Source organism: Eulemur rufifrons, chromosome 2, assembly GCF_041146395.1.
Source record: "Eulemur rufifrons isolate Redbay chromosome 2, OSU_ERuf_1, whole genome shotgun sequence".
Taxonomy (NCBI): domain Eukaryota; kingdom Metazoa; phylum Chordata; class Mammalia; order Primates; family Lemuridae; genus Eulemur; species Eulemur rufifrons.
Genome location: NC_090984.1, coordinates 55,928,537 through 55,941,752, shown reverse-complemented (window position 1 = coordinate 55,941,752; position 13,216 = coordinate 55,928,537). Strand labels below are relative to the sequence as shown.

The 13,216-nt window shown below is 40.4% G+C and overlaps 1 protein-coding gene across 2 annotated transcripts in view; it reads left to right on the top strand.

The window, feature by feature from the left end:
* The window catches only part of FMN1 (formin 1), a 353,923-nt gene that overhangs the window by 312,158 nt on the left and 28,549 nt on the right, over positions 1 to 13,216 (top strand). For both annotated transcript variants that reach the window (XM_069462066.1, XM_069462074.1), the window contains one exon: positions 10,342 to 10,393. In XM_069462066.1, coding sequence (XP_069318167.1) covers positions 10,342 to 10,393 — 52 coding nt within the window. The remainder of the gene's footprint in view (positions 1 to 10,341; positions 10,394 to 13,216) is intronic.

Genomic DNA, 13,216 nt, shown 5'->3' with positions numbered 1-13,216 from the left:
TAAAACCATCTACCTACAACCAACTGATTTTCAACAAAGCAGAACACAACATACACTGGGGAAAGGAAGCCCTATTCGATAAATGGTGCTGGGAAAACTGAATAGCCACATGCAGAAGAATGAAACAGGCCCCCTATCTCTCAATATATACAAAAATTAATTGAAGATGGATAAAAGACTTAAATATAAGCCATGAAATCGTAAAAATTCTGGAAGAAAATGTGGGAAAAACTCTTCTAGACATCAGAATAGGCAAAGAATTTATGATTAAGACACCAAAGGCAAATACAGCAATAACAAAAATAAATAAATGGGACCTAATTAAATTAAAAAGATTCTGCACAGCAAAGAAAATAAAAAACAGAGTAAATAGACAACCCACAGAATGGGAGAAAGTATTCACAAACTATACATCTGAAAAAAGGCTAATATTCATAATCTACAAAGAACTTAAATCAACCAAAAAACCAAACACCTCCGTTAAAAAATGGGCAAGTGACATGAATAGAAGTTTTTCAGATGAAGATAGACAAGTGGCCAAGAAACATATGAAAAAATATTCAACATCACTAATCATCAAGGAAATGCAAATTAAAGCCATAATGAGAAACCACTTTACCCCTGTCAGAATGGCCATTATTAAAAAGTCAAAAAACAATAGATACTGGCATGGATGCAGAGAGAAAAGGAATGCTTATACACTGTTGGTGGGACTGCAAATTAATTTGAGGAATCTTCATACTGTTTTCCATACAGGAAAACAGTATGAAGATTCCTCAAATAAATGTAGACTCACAATACTGTCTAGCAATCCCACTACTGGTTATCTACCTAAAGGAAAAGAACTCATTTTATCAAAAGGACTCCAGCACCCAAATATTTATCACAGCACAATTCACAATTGCAAAGATGTAGAGTCAACCTAAGTGCCATTAATTCATGAAAGGATAAAGGAAATGTGGTATATATACACCATGGAATACTGAACAATAAAAGGAATGAAATAATGTCTTTTGCAGCAATTTGGATGTAACTGTAACTGGAGAATACTCCCAAGTGAAGTATTTCAGGAATGGAAAAACAAACACCAGATGTACTCTGTAATAATTGGGAGTTAAATGATGGGCATACATGGGCACAAAGAGATATAAAGGACTTTGGAAATCAAGAAGGGAGAGGGGGAGCGAAGTGAGGAGTAAAAACTTACTTATCAGGTACAACGAACACTGTTCTGGTGATGGGCACACTAAAAGCCCCGACTTAAGCATTGTACAAGGCATCCATGTAACAAAACATTTGCACCCCCTTAATATTTTGAATTAAAAAAAGAAAAAAAAACTAAAAAAAATTTTTAAATAATAAATACTACAAAGTTGTTACACTGCATTGTTTAGACAATAATGACAAGAAAAAAGTCTGTATGTGTTCAGTAAAGATGCAGCCATCCATTTTATCCCCAAACATTTTTGATCTGCTATTGGTTGAATCCACGGATTCAAAACCCACAGGTACTAAGGGCTGACTGTATATTGTGAACTCATCACCTACATAAACAGTTATTATAGTCATCAGAAGATATAAATGAATAATATAGTTTTTTATTATATATGATCAGGAAGATCTTATATAGCACTTTCTAATTCAAATTATTATAGCAATAAGTTATTTTCTGAGGTATTTGAATATCATAATACGTGGACTTATAGAAGTACAAATTGAGCATCTCTAATCTGAAAATCTAAAATCTGAAAGGCTTAAAAACCTGAAACTTTTTGAGTGCTTTGACACCACAAGCGGAAAATTCCACACCTGACCTACTGTGATCAGTTTTAGTCAAAACACAGGTACACATCACAGAATTTATTCAGTGTCCCCAAGGGAAAAATAAAGTTATCTTCAGGCTATGTATATAAGATGTATATGAAACATAACTGAATTTCATGGTTAGACTTGGGTCTTCTCCCCAAGATATCTTAGTATGTATACGCACATATTCCAAAATCCAACCGCTCCTCTGCAAAAAAAAAAAAAAAAAAAATCAAAATTTGAAACAATTCTGGTCAAGCATTTTGGATAAGGATTACTCAGTCTGTATCTTAATATAATAAGTCATTTGTAAGTTTGATTGCATCAGAACTGACCTTTTTCAACCATTTGTAAAGGAATTAAGCCCTATTGCCCTAAGTCCACCCTTATGTGTAATGAGTTGGCATCTCCCTGGGCATCTAGAATGGCATCAGTGATGTTCATATGGGGAAACTGAGAGAATAGCTGCTCAAATCATTTTCTGTGTTCTGCAGTTTGGATGAAGAACCCTGGTTGGAAAAGGCCCCAGGTGCCCAAGTTAGGCAGTACTAATATTTTGCTTTTCTTTGATGTTCATAAAAATATTCAAATTCAGTTAGAAAGGACAATTGGAAATGGCACATTAAAGTGATAAAAAATGAGATCTGGAAAGTCTGATTGAACACAAGAGGATTTAGGCTGGAACATCAGCCTGGAGGTTAGACTAGATGACTTTTTAAAGACTCCTTTTATCTGGGCTTCTTTGATTTTATGAGTCTAAAGATTTTGTGATACAGTATCTTTTACTTGGGACTTTCACCAAAAGCCTGAGTTTTCTAATCCACTTTAACCTAAAACAAGTAACCTGGAAATCAGACTACATCATATCCTGGGAACCTTGACGTCATGCCTTTCCACAGCCTCACCCCACAAATGGCCCTGATGCTCTTCAGCTTTACCATCCAGCTAGACACTTGCAGATGTAAACTCTGTGACAGACCAGGAATGATCATTCATCCCATTTAACCACAGCCAGGAAAACTAATAACATAGGAAGACTAGATAGGGTATCATCCTACATGGGCAAGTGTACCAAGAGGAAAAAGTGTAATGGTAAGAGCTCTCCCTAACTCGATGGTTCCACATCTCTGTATTTGTCCCCCCCCCCCTCAAATAAATGTGAAAAAACCATCCCTTTCCAATGTCAGTGTGCTGTTGCCTCTGTTGATAAAAAGTATCCTTTTCTCCTGGAAAGCGTATAACGGGGTGATTTCCTAAGACATGAAAAATGACTGCCGTGCTCATGTCAGATGGATACCGCATGAAGTAGAGCGCAGTCCCTTTGTTTCCTCGTTAGCATCGCTCGGCTCCTCTATTTGTAGAGCTGTAATAAAAACAGCTTCTTTACTGTGCGTCCTGTTGGTTTATACCAACCATGTCAGGTCCATAAACCATGGTATATTAAAGTGTAATAGACTGTGTAAAGAATACTAGGAAGATATTCCAACCCTTATCCCTTCCCTGCATTTCACAATTTACTGCCTCCCAGATGGGTATCCATAAATATGACTTAATTGTGTTTGGCGTAAAAACCTCACTTTCTTTGAAGAGTGACCTCCTCGTTCAGCCACTCTCATTGTGTGAATGCCACCCTCCTGAGAATAAAACTTAGGATCTTTTGATACATTTAAATGATGACTGTTTATAGTCTGAATATTTTATGGAAGTATCATTTTATTGACAAAAACTTTCCCTCTTTCAAAGCTAACTCTGGAAAATAATTAGAATAGAAAAACTCAGTCTGATATAGGGGAAACTCAAGGGTTTTTGTTCTTTGTGCCTTCCTCAAGGGTTAGTGTTACTTGTGCCTGTGAAAATATATCAATCTAAAACAGGACATAGCAGGATGGAGACAGTATTCTCTTGCCCTTCAATTCTATTCTACTCTCTCCTATTTTATTGCAAACAGAAAATGGAAGATTAGGAATTGCCATACCAAGAAATGAGATCTGGTCCCCCAGTGAAAACATAATGAGCAAGGACTGTGTTCTGTTAATGTGGGTCCTTCTGTTGTCCTTGTATCCATCTATGGAATAAGTAAGTAAGGTACCTACTAGGTAATTGTTGAGAGAAGTGCTATGAAACAGGTTTTGGATGCAACCCACAAGAAGCACAGAGTCCAGGTGGAAAAGCCAACTGCAAGCTAGTGGTATCTGGACAGCATCCCATGAGCTGTGATATGAAGTTACATGAACACAGTGTCTTTGGAGCGCCACAGAAAGGGTGTCTCACCACCCCATGGGGGAAAGACCTGGAGGGTTTCATATAGGAGGGAACTTTTAAGCTTGGTTTTTGAAGAAAGAGAAGACATTTAAATGGGAGTGTAGGGGAAGAGAGAGAGGCAGGGAAGAGGAGGCATTCAAGGCAGAAGCACAGCACCCAAAAATAAAGGCACTAGAGAGCAAGTTGAATCCAGAGAACAGCCAGGAGCCCAACATGACAGGAGCACTGGGCAGGTAACAGGAGTGGCAGGAGGCAAGTGGTGAGGACCCACTGCAGTGCACGTGTACTTTGTCCTGTCCAGAGAGGGAGAGAGCAAGAACATTAAGCAGAGAAGTGACATAGTTCACTTCACCTTTTAAGATGGCAATTTTGGTGGCAATGCAAAGAACTGGATTTACTGTGCAATGTGGGGAACATGTTACAGGTCACCATATAGAGCCTAGGGGTTAAAGAAGGAATCTTTGCTCTCAGAAAACTTACCTTTTAAAAATAGACTCCTATATTGTTAGCTTCATTTGGTATTGGGGAAGTGATCCAGTTAATCAGGCCATTAATCGACTGTCACTAAGTGGAAAAAAAGAGGTGAGAGTAATCATAGGTTTCTTTCTTTCTCTCCTGAGGATTAATTAAAACAAAATGGGCTGAAACAGCAAATAAAATGACTTTTGGTTAGACATAGGGACCATCCTTTTATAGAAAAGCCATAAGGGCCATGCTAAAGACATGCTCTGTGAGTGAAATGGAAAAACACTGAGGTTTTGAGCAGAAGACACCTGATCTGCCCTGAAAATCAGGCAGATCACAAGCAAAATTCTTATCTACTGAGAGTAGTTATAGACATTCTAAAGAAAAAAGCATTTTGTGTGAAATTGTATAATAACCATCCCAAAGTCAGAATGCTGGAATAGCGACTGCTAGCATTGGCTTCTAGCCAACCAATAATAAATGTCTGCCACTCTTGAGTGCCCATTGTGTGTTAGTCACTAGGTTAATCTCACACATTCAGTGTATCTCATAGTCACAACCACCTTGCAAGCAGATCTTATTATTCCCATTTTATAAATAAGGCTCAGTGGGGTTAGGTGACTTCTTCAGGGTCATCCAGTTAATAAGTAGCAGAAGAGAAACTCAACCCAGGTCCACCTATGCAAAACCCAAGTGCTTTCCGCCATGCTACACTGCACTTAACTTTGTCAAAACAGCCATCCCACTGGAAGCTTGAACCTCCAGCAGCCTCAACACAACATTGGACCATCAAAGATCTGACTGCAAAGATTCTGATCCAACCAAGCACTTTCATGTGCCCACTTCATGTAACCCTCACAGCTACGTGTGAGGGTCAGTATCATTATCTCCATTTTACAGAGCAGGAACCTGAAACACAGGATACATGTAACTTGTCCATGACACTTTAGTGACAGAGCTAGCATTTAACAGAACTTAGCATTTAACACTCTTGAGTTCTGGTTTGCATTCCTTGGGCCCACAACCGTTGAATTGAAAGGGCCCTTTCTGCTTCACTTGGCAGGCTACAGTACTTACGAATTTCAGAATTGTTACTGTGGTGCAATCTCATGATAACTGATGAAACAATGGCCATGAAATGGACCAGAAAACAAAATTTGAAAGCATTAAAGATTTACACAAAAGCAAGTAGTTTTTATTCAGTAGAGGCTGTATTAAATAAAACCCACATAAATATCTCTTAAACACCTTCCAAAGAAGCCATGTAGTTTCTCTCTGTGACATAGAATTATGAAAAATAAATATTGTTCTTTAATAGACAAAATTAAAGTGTAAGAAAAACGTAGTTCTGCCAATGACAGAAAACTGACCATATGCTATAAGTAGGTCACCAAGCAAACTTCCCTCTCAACTTTCTCTAAGCTCATCCAAAGATTCACCATCATCACAGTGCATAAGTAGCCTTGGTAAAGAAGCTTGTAAGGCAGAACTGATGTTAAACAAAACTTCTCACTTTCAGTACTCTGATTTGTTTTCCTTATAGCTTTTATTATCTTGAACAGTGTGAGACTGTCATCCTTCTAAGCAGCTACTTTATCTATTCCCCTGGTTGAAAAGAATATTTAACTTATTGCAGGCAATGAGAGAGCTGCTTGTGGGTGAGGAGAGAGGAGCAAGGTGAGGGATGCCTGTTATTTCCCCACCTCTCCTGGTGCTGCATCAGCCTCTGACAACCCCTCCAAACCTATTCTTCCAATACACACCCCAGCCCTCACCACACACTAATGGTACCACAGTTTATATTGACAAATGAAACACCTAAATACTATTATACATGTGGCTTTGTAGAATAGGAAATTAAGGAAATCCCAGACATGGATTCAGGGCCACCACTGGCCTGGACAAAGAATGATTGTCATCTAAGACTCGCCCTCTTTGTTTTAAACATTGTCTCTCCCTTTTTGTGCCTAGTACCAGTGGGGCATGCTCTGGCTGCCTGGGCACACCTAATTCAGGAACTCACATAGAGTCTCCTGTAAGTATCCATTTATGCTCTGGATTTTTTTTTTTGGGGGGGGGTGCCCATTTTCAAAAGTTACTTATACTGAATCTTATTCTCTCAGGTTTAATTATCTGTCTTCTCCAACTGAGATGAAAGTTCTACAGGGCCCTTTGTCTGCTTCACTAATGGATTCCAAGCACCTGTTCTAGAACAGGGCCTGAAACATGGAAGGAAAGAATAAACCCACTTATGCCATTATGTCAGTAGCTAAATTCAGAGGTTGCAGAGCCCGATATGGACAGCAGGACTGTTTCCTTTGTCATAAATGTTTGGGAACCTTTTTTGTTTTTTTAAGTTGGGGATATTCAATTAAAAATCCCTGTCTAGCTTCTCTCAAAAAAAGTAGAAGAACTGGTAACAAGGCCAAGTGCTTGCCCTCTTTAAAATGGGGCATGGCCTTCCCACTTCCCTCCCATTCCCTGTTTGCTTCCCCACACTAAGTCTGTCAGTTCCAGTATTGAGAAACTAGGAACAGAACATTGGGATTATTATATTTGGCCCACAACTAGCTTATTTGTTGATGATATTAGAATTTGAGTTTGTGACTTCAGTCTTTAAACATTTTCTTTCTAGGTAATGTATTTGTTTTGCTTAGAGCATTTTGAGATGTAAAAGGTGTAATGACATCGTTGGAAATTTTACACATTGTGGCAGGAGAAATATTTTAGGCTGGTAGAGCTTTCAAGTCACACCGTGAGGGTGGTTGCCTTTTTTATCTAGGCATAGGCAAAATTAGGAAAAATTTAGATTTCTAGGTTCTTCTCATTTTCCTGAAGGCTTTTTTTCCCTGAGCCCTCAGAGGTTCTGCAGTGTACCTTACCTCTTAATAATACTTCTTTTTACATTTGAATACTGTTTTTTCCAAAACACCGTATTCATTGGGCTGTTGCAAAATCTTATCTAAGGCCTAATTCAGTTTGAAGAGGGTATTTTTTTTTTCCATTAAATTCATGCAATGATGGCTTGCTTGGCCACAGCCTACTTCGCACAGCGAGTAAGTAGCCCGTTAGAAACTATCTAGTGACGGAGAACAGCAAGGTGCTCCGGGAAGATCACTCAGACCTCAGAGGAATTTTTCCTCCTGCTTGGCCATGCATATAATTTAGAATCACTGAATAAGAACAAATTGCTAGTTTGCTTCACATTTGGGGGAACTTGGTACCGTATAAGAGGTGCAGGCCACTTCTCAGTATCTGATTGGCTAAGTACCAGACTAATTCAGAGATTCCTACCGGGAGTATGGGAGAACATCACACAGCAAAAGATGGCCACTGCTATGACTTATCTTCACCTGAGATGATGCACTATCAAAGCCAAATCATTTTAGTATAAAACAAAACTTTTTATTGCAATGTACTGTATTTAGAGATAATAGTGTACAACTTTAGCCTCACAATAGCCTTTAGCATCGGTTCATATTCTAAATGTAAAGTTTTATATTTCAGAAAGCTGATAGCTCACTTTTGAAGCAAGCTTTATCCAATATATGCATTTTTAACCTAATAGTTTCTTCAACATATGGGCACTTTTCCACATGTAAGGCTACTGCAGAAAGCGAGCCAGATGAAGTTGCTGCTCTCCTGGAGCTTATATTCCATTGTTGTGCATAATAAATAAATGAGTAAAGGAACAGTCTGTCAGGTAGATAGAGGCTATGAGAAGGAAAGGCAAGGGGGGTGTCAGTGGAGTATGTGGAGGGGAGTGGATGATGAGTGGCAAGGGATGATCTTCTATTTAGTGAGGCCAGAGAAGGTGATTCTTGAGCTGAGACCTGAATGCAGTAAGGGAGCCGGTCACATGGAGACTGGCAGGGGGTTCCAGGGAGCAGGAATGGCACGTGCAAAGATCTGCAGAGGCACACACTCGGTGTGCTCAAGCCGGCCCATGAGACTGCAGAGGAATGAGCATAGGGAAGAGGAGGTGATGTCACCGAGGAGCCAATGAACAGATTACAGGCTCTTCTAGGACACTGTGAAGACCTTAGATGTTATGTCAGGGGTGATGGCAAGTCTAGCTGTTGGAAAGTTTTGAGCAAGGGAGCACCTTGATAAAATTTACATTTCCATATCAGTGATGAAGATGATGTACTAGCAATACCTGTTGTGTCATATATTGTGCACATATTATATGCTAAGCACTATATATATATTATCTCATTTAGTCTTTATAACAGCTGTATGATAGCAGTCACTGTGGCTATTCTCATAGGACAGATGAGGAAATAACTAAGCAGTCAGTCACGAGTAACTTGCCCACCATTGGACAGGTAGTAAGTGGCAGGGCCAAGCTTAATACAATGATTATATTTTAAAATCTTATTTATTTATTTATGTAGTTATGTATACAAGAAACATGGTCTCACTCTGTCACCCAGGCTGGAGTACAGTTGTGTAATTATAGTACACTGTAGCCTTAAATTAGGCTCAGGCAGTCTTTCCACTTCAGCCTCCTGAGTGGCTGGGACTATAGCCACACACCACTACACCCAGCTAAATTTTTTTTTAATTTTTTGTATAGATGGAATCTTGCTATGTTGCCCAGGATGGTCTTGAACTCCTGGCCTCAAGCAACCCTCTTGCCTTGGCCTACTAAAGTGCTGGGTTTGCAGGCATGAGCCACCATACCCGGCCCTTTTTTTTTTTTTTTTTCCATTCATTTTACATCATTGTAGCTCTAAACTAAGGGAATCTTAAGGCTCATATAGATTATGTTATAATTTTCCTATTTTTCTGGACATTTTAAAAGTGTAAGAGTGGTATTATCATACATAATAATATCATCTTCTGATTACAGAGAAGGATGTGTAAAAGAACCACCCAAAAATGAAACCCCCTAATTAAATAATCTTTACAGAAAGAACACAGGTTCTTAATCTATAGATTCAGAATTGTATCTCAGTATCATTGATTTCCTTAGGAAATCCTTGGGATTTTTGTCAATGCATTTAAATAATTTTCTGACACAGGAGTCCATGGGCTTCCCAGGAGGGCCTGTGTGTGTACAGGCTGCCTAAGGACTCCTTTGAATCCAAGCATAACTGTCACAAATGCCAACAGAGTTACTATGTTTAGAGTGAGGGGGAGTATGATGAGTGCACGCCCAGGCTCAAAGAGGCCAGTTGTAGCTAGGGTGACCACTTGTCCTGATCTGCCCAGGGTTGTTCCAATTTATGTCTTTGTTCAGGTCTAATTATTAATATCAATCTCGAAAGTATCCCAGAGAAAACAGTAAATAATTTGGCTACTGTTGGCCACCTGTGACCAAGAAAGCAGTGATGATATAGTCAATTGATTGCTATCACCAAGACATGTGATAGGGGCTGCCAATCCCTGAATCAGACTTATTGTGGTGATAAATGGGTGCAATTGAAGCTATAAGACGCAAAGGATACGATGGGAGAAAATAGTTTTTCCAGGCTCAGTGGCTCACACTTATAATCCTAGCACTCTGGGAGGCTGAGGTGGGAGGAGGACTTGAGCTCAGGAGTTTGAGACCAGCCTGAGTGAGAGTGAGCGCGAGACCCCCATCTCTACTAAACATAGAAAAATTAGCCAGCATGGTGGCTCATGCCTGCAGTCCCAGCTACTTGGGAGGCTGAGGCAGGAGGATTGCTTGAACCCAGGAGTTGGAGGTTGCAGTGAGCTATGATGATGCCACCGCACTCTAGCTGGGGTCATAGAGCAAGACTTTGTCTCAAAAAAAAAGAAAAGAAAATGGTTTTAATCATAATTATTTCTTTTTCACAGCCAAGAAAGAGCATAAAATGGAAGAAGGTCACTTGGAGAATGCACAGAAAAGGTAAGCAGCTCTGATTTGCCTCCAGTTGTTTCTTTGACCAGCCATTCTGTATTACCATTGTTGTTGTTATTATTATGAAGTACATTCACATTGCTATGCAACTGTATCTCCAGAACCTTTTCATCTACCCCAGCTGAAACTCTGTACCCTTTAAAGATGTATTCTCTATCTGCCTGGCCCCCGGCAACCCTAAAGCTTTCTGCCTCTGTGACTTTGACTAGTCTGGGTACCTCAGGCAAGCGGAGCCATACGGCATTTGTCCTTGTGTGACTGCCTCGTCCCACGTAGCATAATGTTTGACGAGCCACTCTTTGGGCCTCCTTTGTTAAGACTGCATCGGCGAGCAATAAGGTGCCATTGGGAGCCGGAGCGAAAGCTCTGGAACAGGACTTGGGAATGTTCGTCCTCGGGGAGCTGGGACTCACCCCTGCCTCACACGCGTGTCGTGACACTGTTCCATCTGCCTGCCTCTCCCTCATTACTCTGCTCCCGAGCCACTTCATGGGAGTTAGGAACAGTCTGAACCTTCTTAGCATTATAACTAGATTAAGCTAATTATTGCAAACACCTAAGAGACTCACTATGTCTTTCTTCAGATCCCAGAGGATGCTATGAGCCAGGGGCCGGGGGGAGAAGGGACTGCCTTCTGCACAGTCTAAGTGGGGGACCTCGGGGGTCTTCTGTTCAGCCTCACTTTGCCTCCTTCAGGCCTCCTCCTTGCTCTTCTCTCTCTCAGGAGACACCAGAGGGGAACCAGCCACCTCCCCCAGTGGAACCCAGTCATCGGCAGTTCTGATCCCTCGGGGGCTTTTCCCTTTTCTAAGCTGGCCGGGTTAGTCCCCTTGGCTCTCCCTCCCTCTGAGAAGGGCAAGTGGGAATAGACTGAGGCATTCTCGTATTCAGGGCAGAAAATCAAGACAAATTTTGCTGGTTCCAATTCTAAAAGTACTAGAAAATTAAATGAGAGGAAGGGTAGGAGACACCATATAAGGAAAAATGAGCTTTACAAATGTGTGAGGAGAAGAGTTTCCCAGGTATGAATTTAAATGCAGATAGACAGACTATACAGACGAACCGTTTGCCTCCCACCTAGCCACCATCTCTGAGCATTCCCAAAGCCTGTCCACAGTGCCGTCCACCCTCCTTCCCACTGTAATTGCCAATAAGATTAAAATGCTGATGAAAGCAAGGTGAAGGCAATTCTTGCACTTTCCTAAGTGCAACATGTTCTTGAATCATGGTTATCATGCTATCATGAGAATCACTCAAAAGTAAGACAGTTCCAAGTTTTTGTGCCTTTCTATTGACCTCATCCCTACATGAAGCTTCCCTTCCCAACACATCAAACTAGCACGTCTGTGTTATAGAAATAGCACGTAGAGAAGAGACCAGCAACATGGGCACATTGGTATCAGGCCAGACAGAAATTCAGCTTCTGGGATGGATGTCAAATTTCTAATACTTTTTCAAGACTCTTGCTTAAGGAAAGGGGGCCCACCATAGCGGGGCCAAAGCTGCTGCCGTGCATTAGCTATGCTGAGGGGAGTCATAAATTTTGGTTGTCAGCATTTTCCGTGGCTTTGTGATGAAGGTAGTCTAGCTTTCATGTCATACATGAAATATGTTAGATCCCATCTTTAATGTAGAAACCACAGTTGTTTGGTTACACTCTTTAAGGAGGTTGTGGTCAGTGTTGCAATATTCGTGTGAGATTTAGTAAATTCTTATGTTTTATTCTCAAGAGAAACAATTTACTCTGAGGCTAAGGAAAATTTGCTTTTCCTAAGCAGTTTCTGAAGGAATGCATGTATAACAATAAGGGGATGTGTTCTGCTTTGGCACCTCAGCACTGTGAAAGTAAAACAGTTCGCTCTGCTATGGGCCTTTTCATATAATCATTGTCTATACTTTAAAACCATTCGGACAAATTAAAAAGATACAAATCAGACTAGGAATTATAGCAGAGAGAAAAGGAAATCAGGGAATAGTTTGGAGTGAAATAAAGAAAGTTGTATCAGACAAAACATATGATTACAAATCCATCTTTTTAAAGTTGAGAACTATTTTAGAATTATCTGCTGACAAACCAAGACTTCGCATAGCATGATTGAGCGTTTGTTTCCTGTTGATTGGAGAAAATTCTCCTGATTGTTAAATATCAGCAGTTTGTCTTGCCTAAATTTCAGAAGGTTTTCAGTGAATAATCTTCTGTGAATCAAAACTGAATTTGAAATAAAGGGAGTTTCGTCTGGAGTAGCAAATAGTGTAGATCTTATCAAGTAGTTGCAGGTTCATATTCTAGCTTTTAGCTTTTTCTTAAACAATGATGAGATCAAATAAGGCACAATCTCAGGGCAACTGCCTCTTTGTCAAAGTTGCTGAACACCAAAGTCAGGCCATTCTCTGGGATTCTGTTTACTTTGGTTCTTCTGGAGAGGTTCACTTGCTTTCTTAGCTTTCAAAACACATAGGGAAAAAAATGCTGGAATTTGATATTTCTTTTAGTTTTTGCCCCTTTGAGGGAGGGTAAGCAGGCAGGACCTCACAGATCCCCAGGGACAGAGGCAGGGGGGATGACAGTTAGCTTCAGCTTAGAGTTGGGAACAGAGAGGCCTCCAGGAGGGTGACGTGCTTTCCTCAGGCTCTGTGACAACCACCAGTCCACATGGTCGTTCCCTGAAACCACACGGATTTGCAACATCTTGGTGTCCCAATCTAGACTTTAAATAATGCCAGGGGCACTGAGGTGATCCAGGGAGCATGATGACTGGACTTCACCATAACCTGTTGGAAAATAGGAAAATTATTTCTTCTGAATATTAA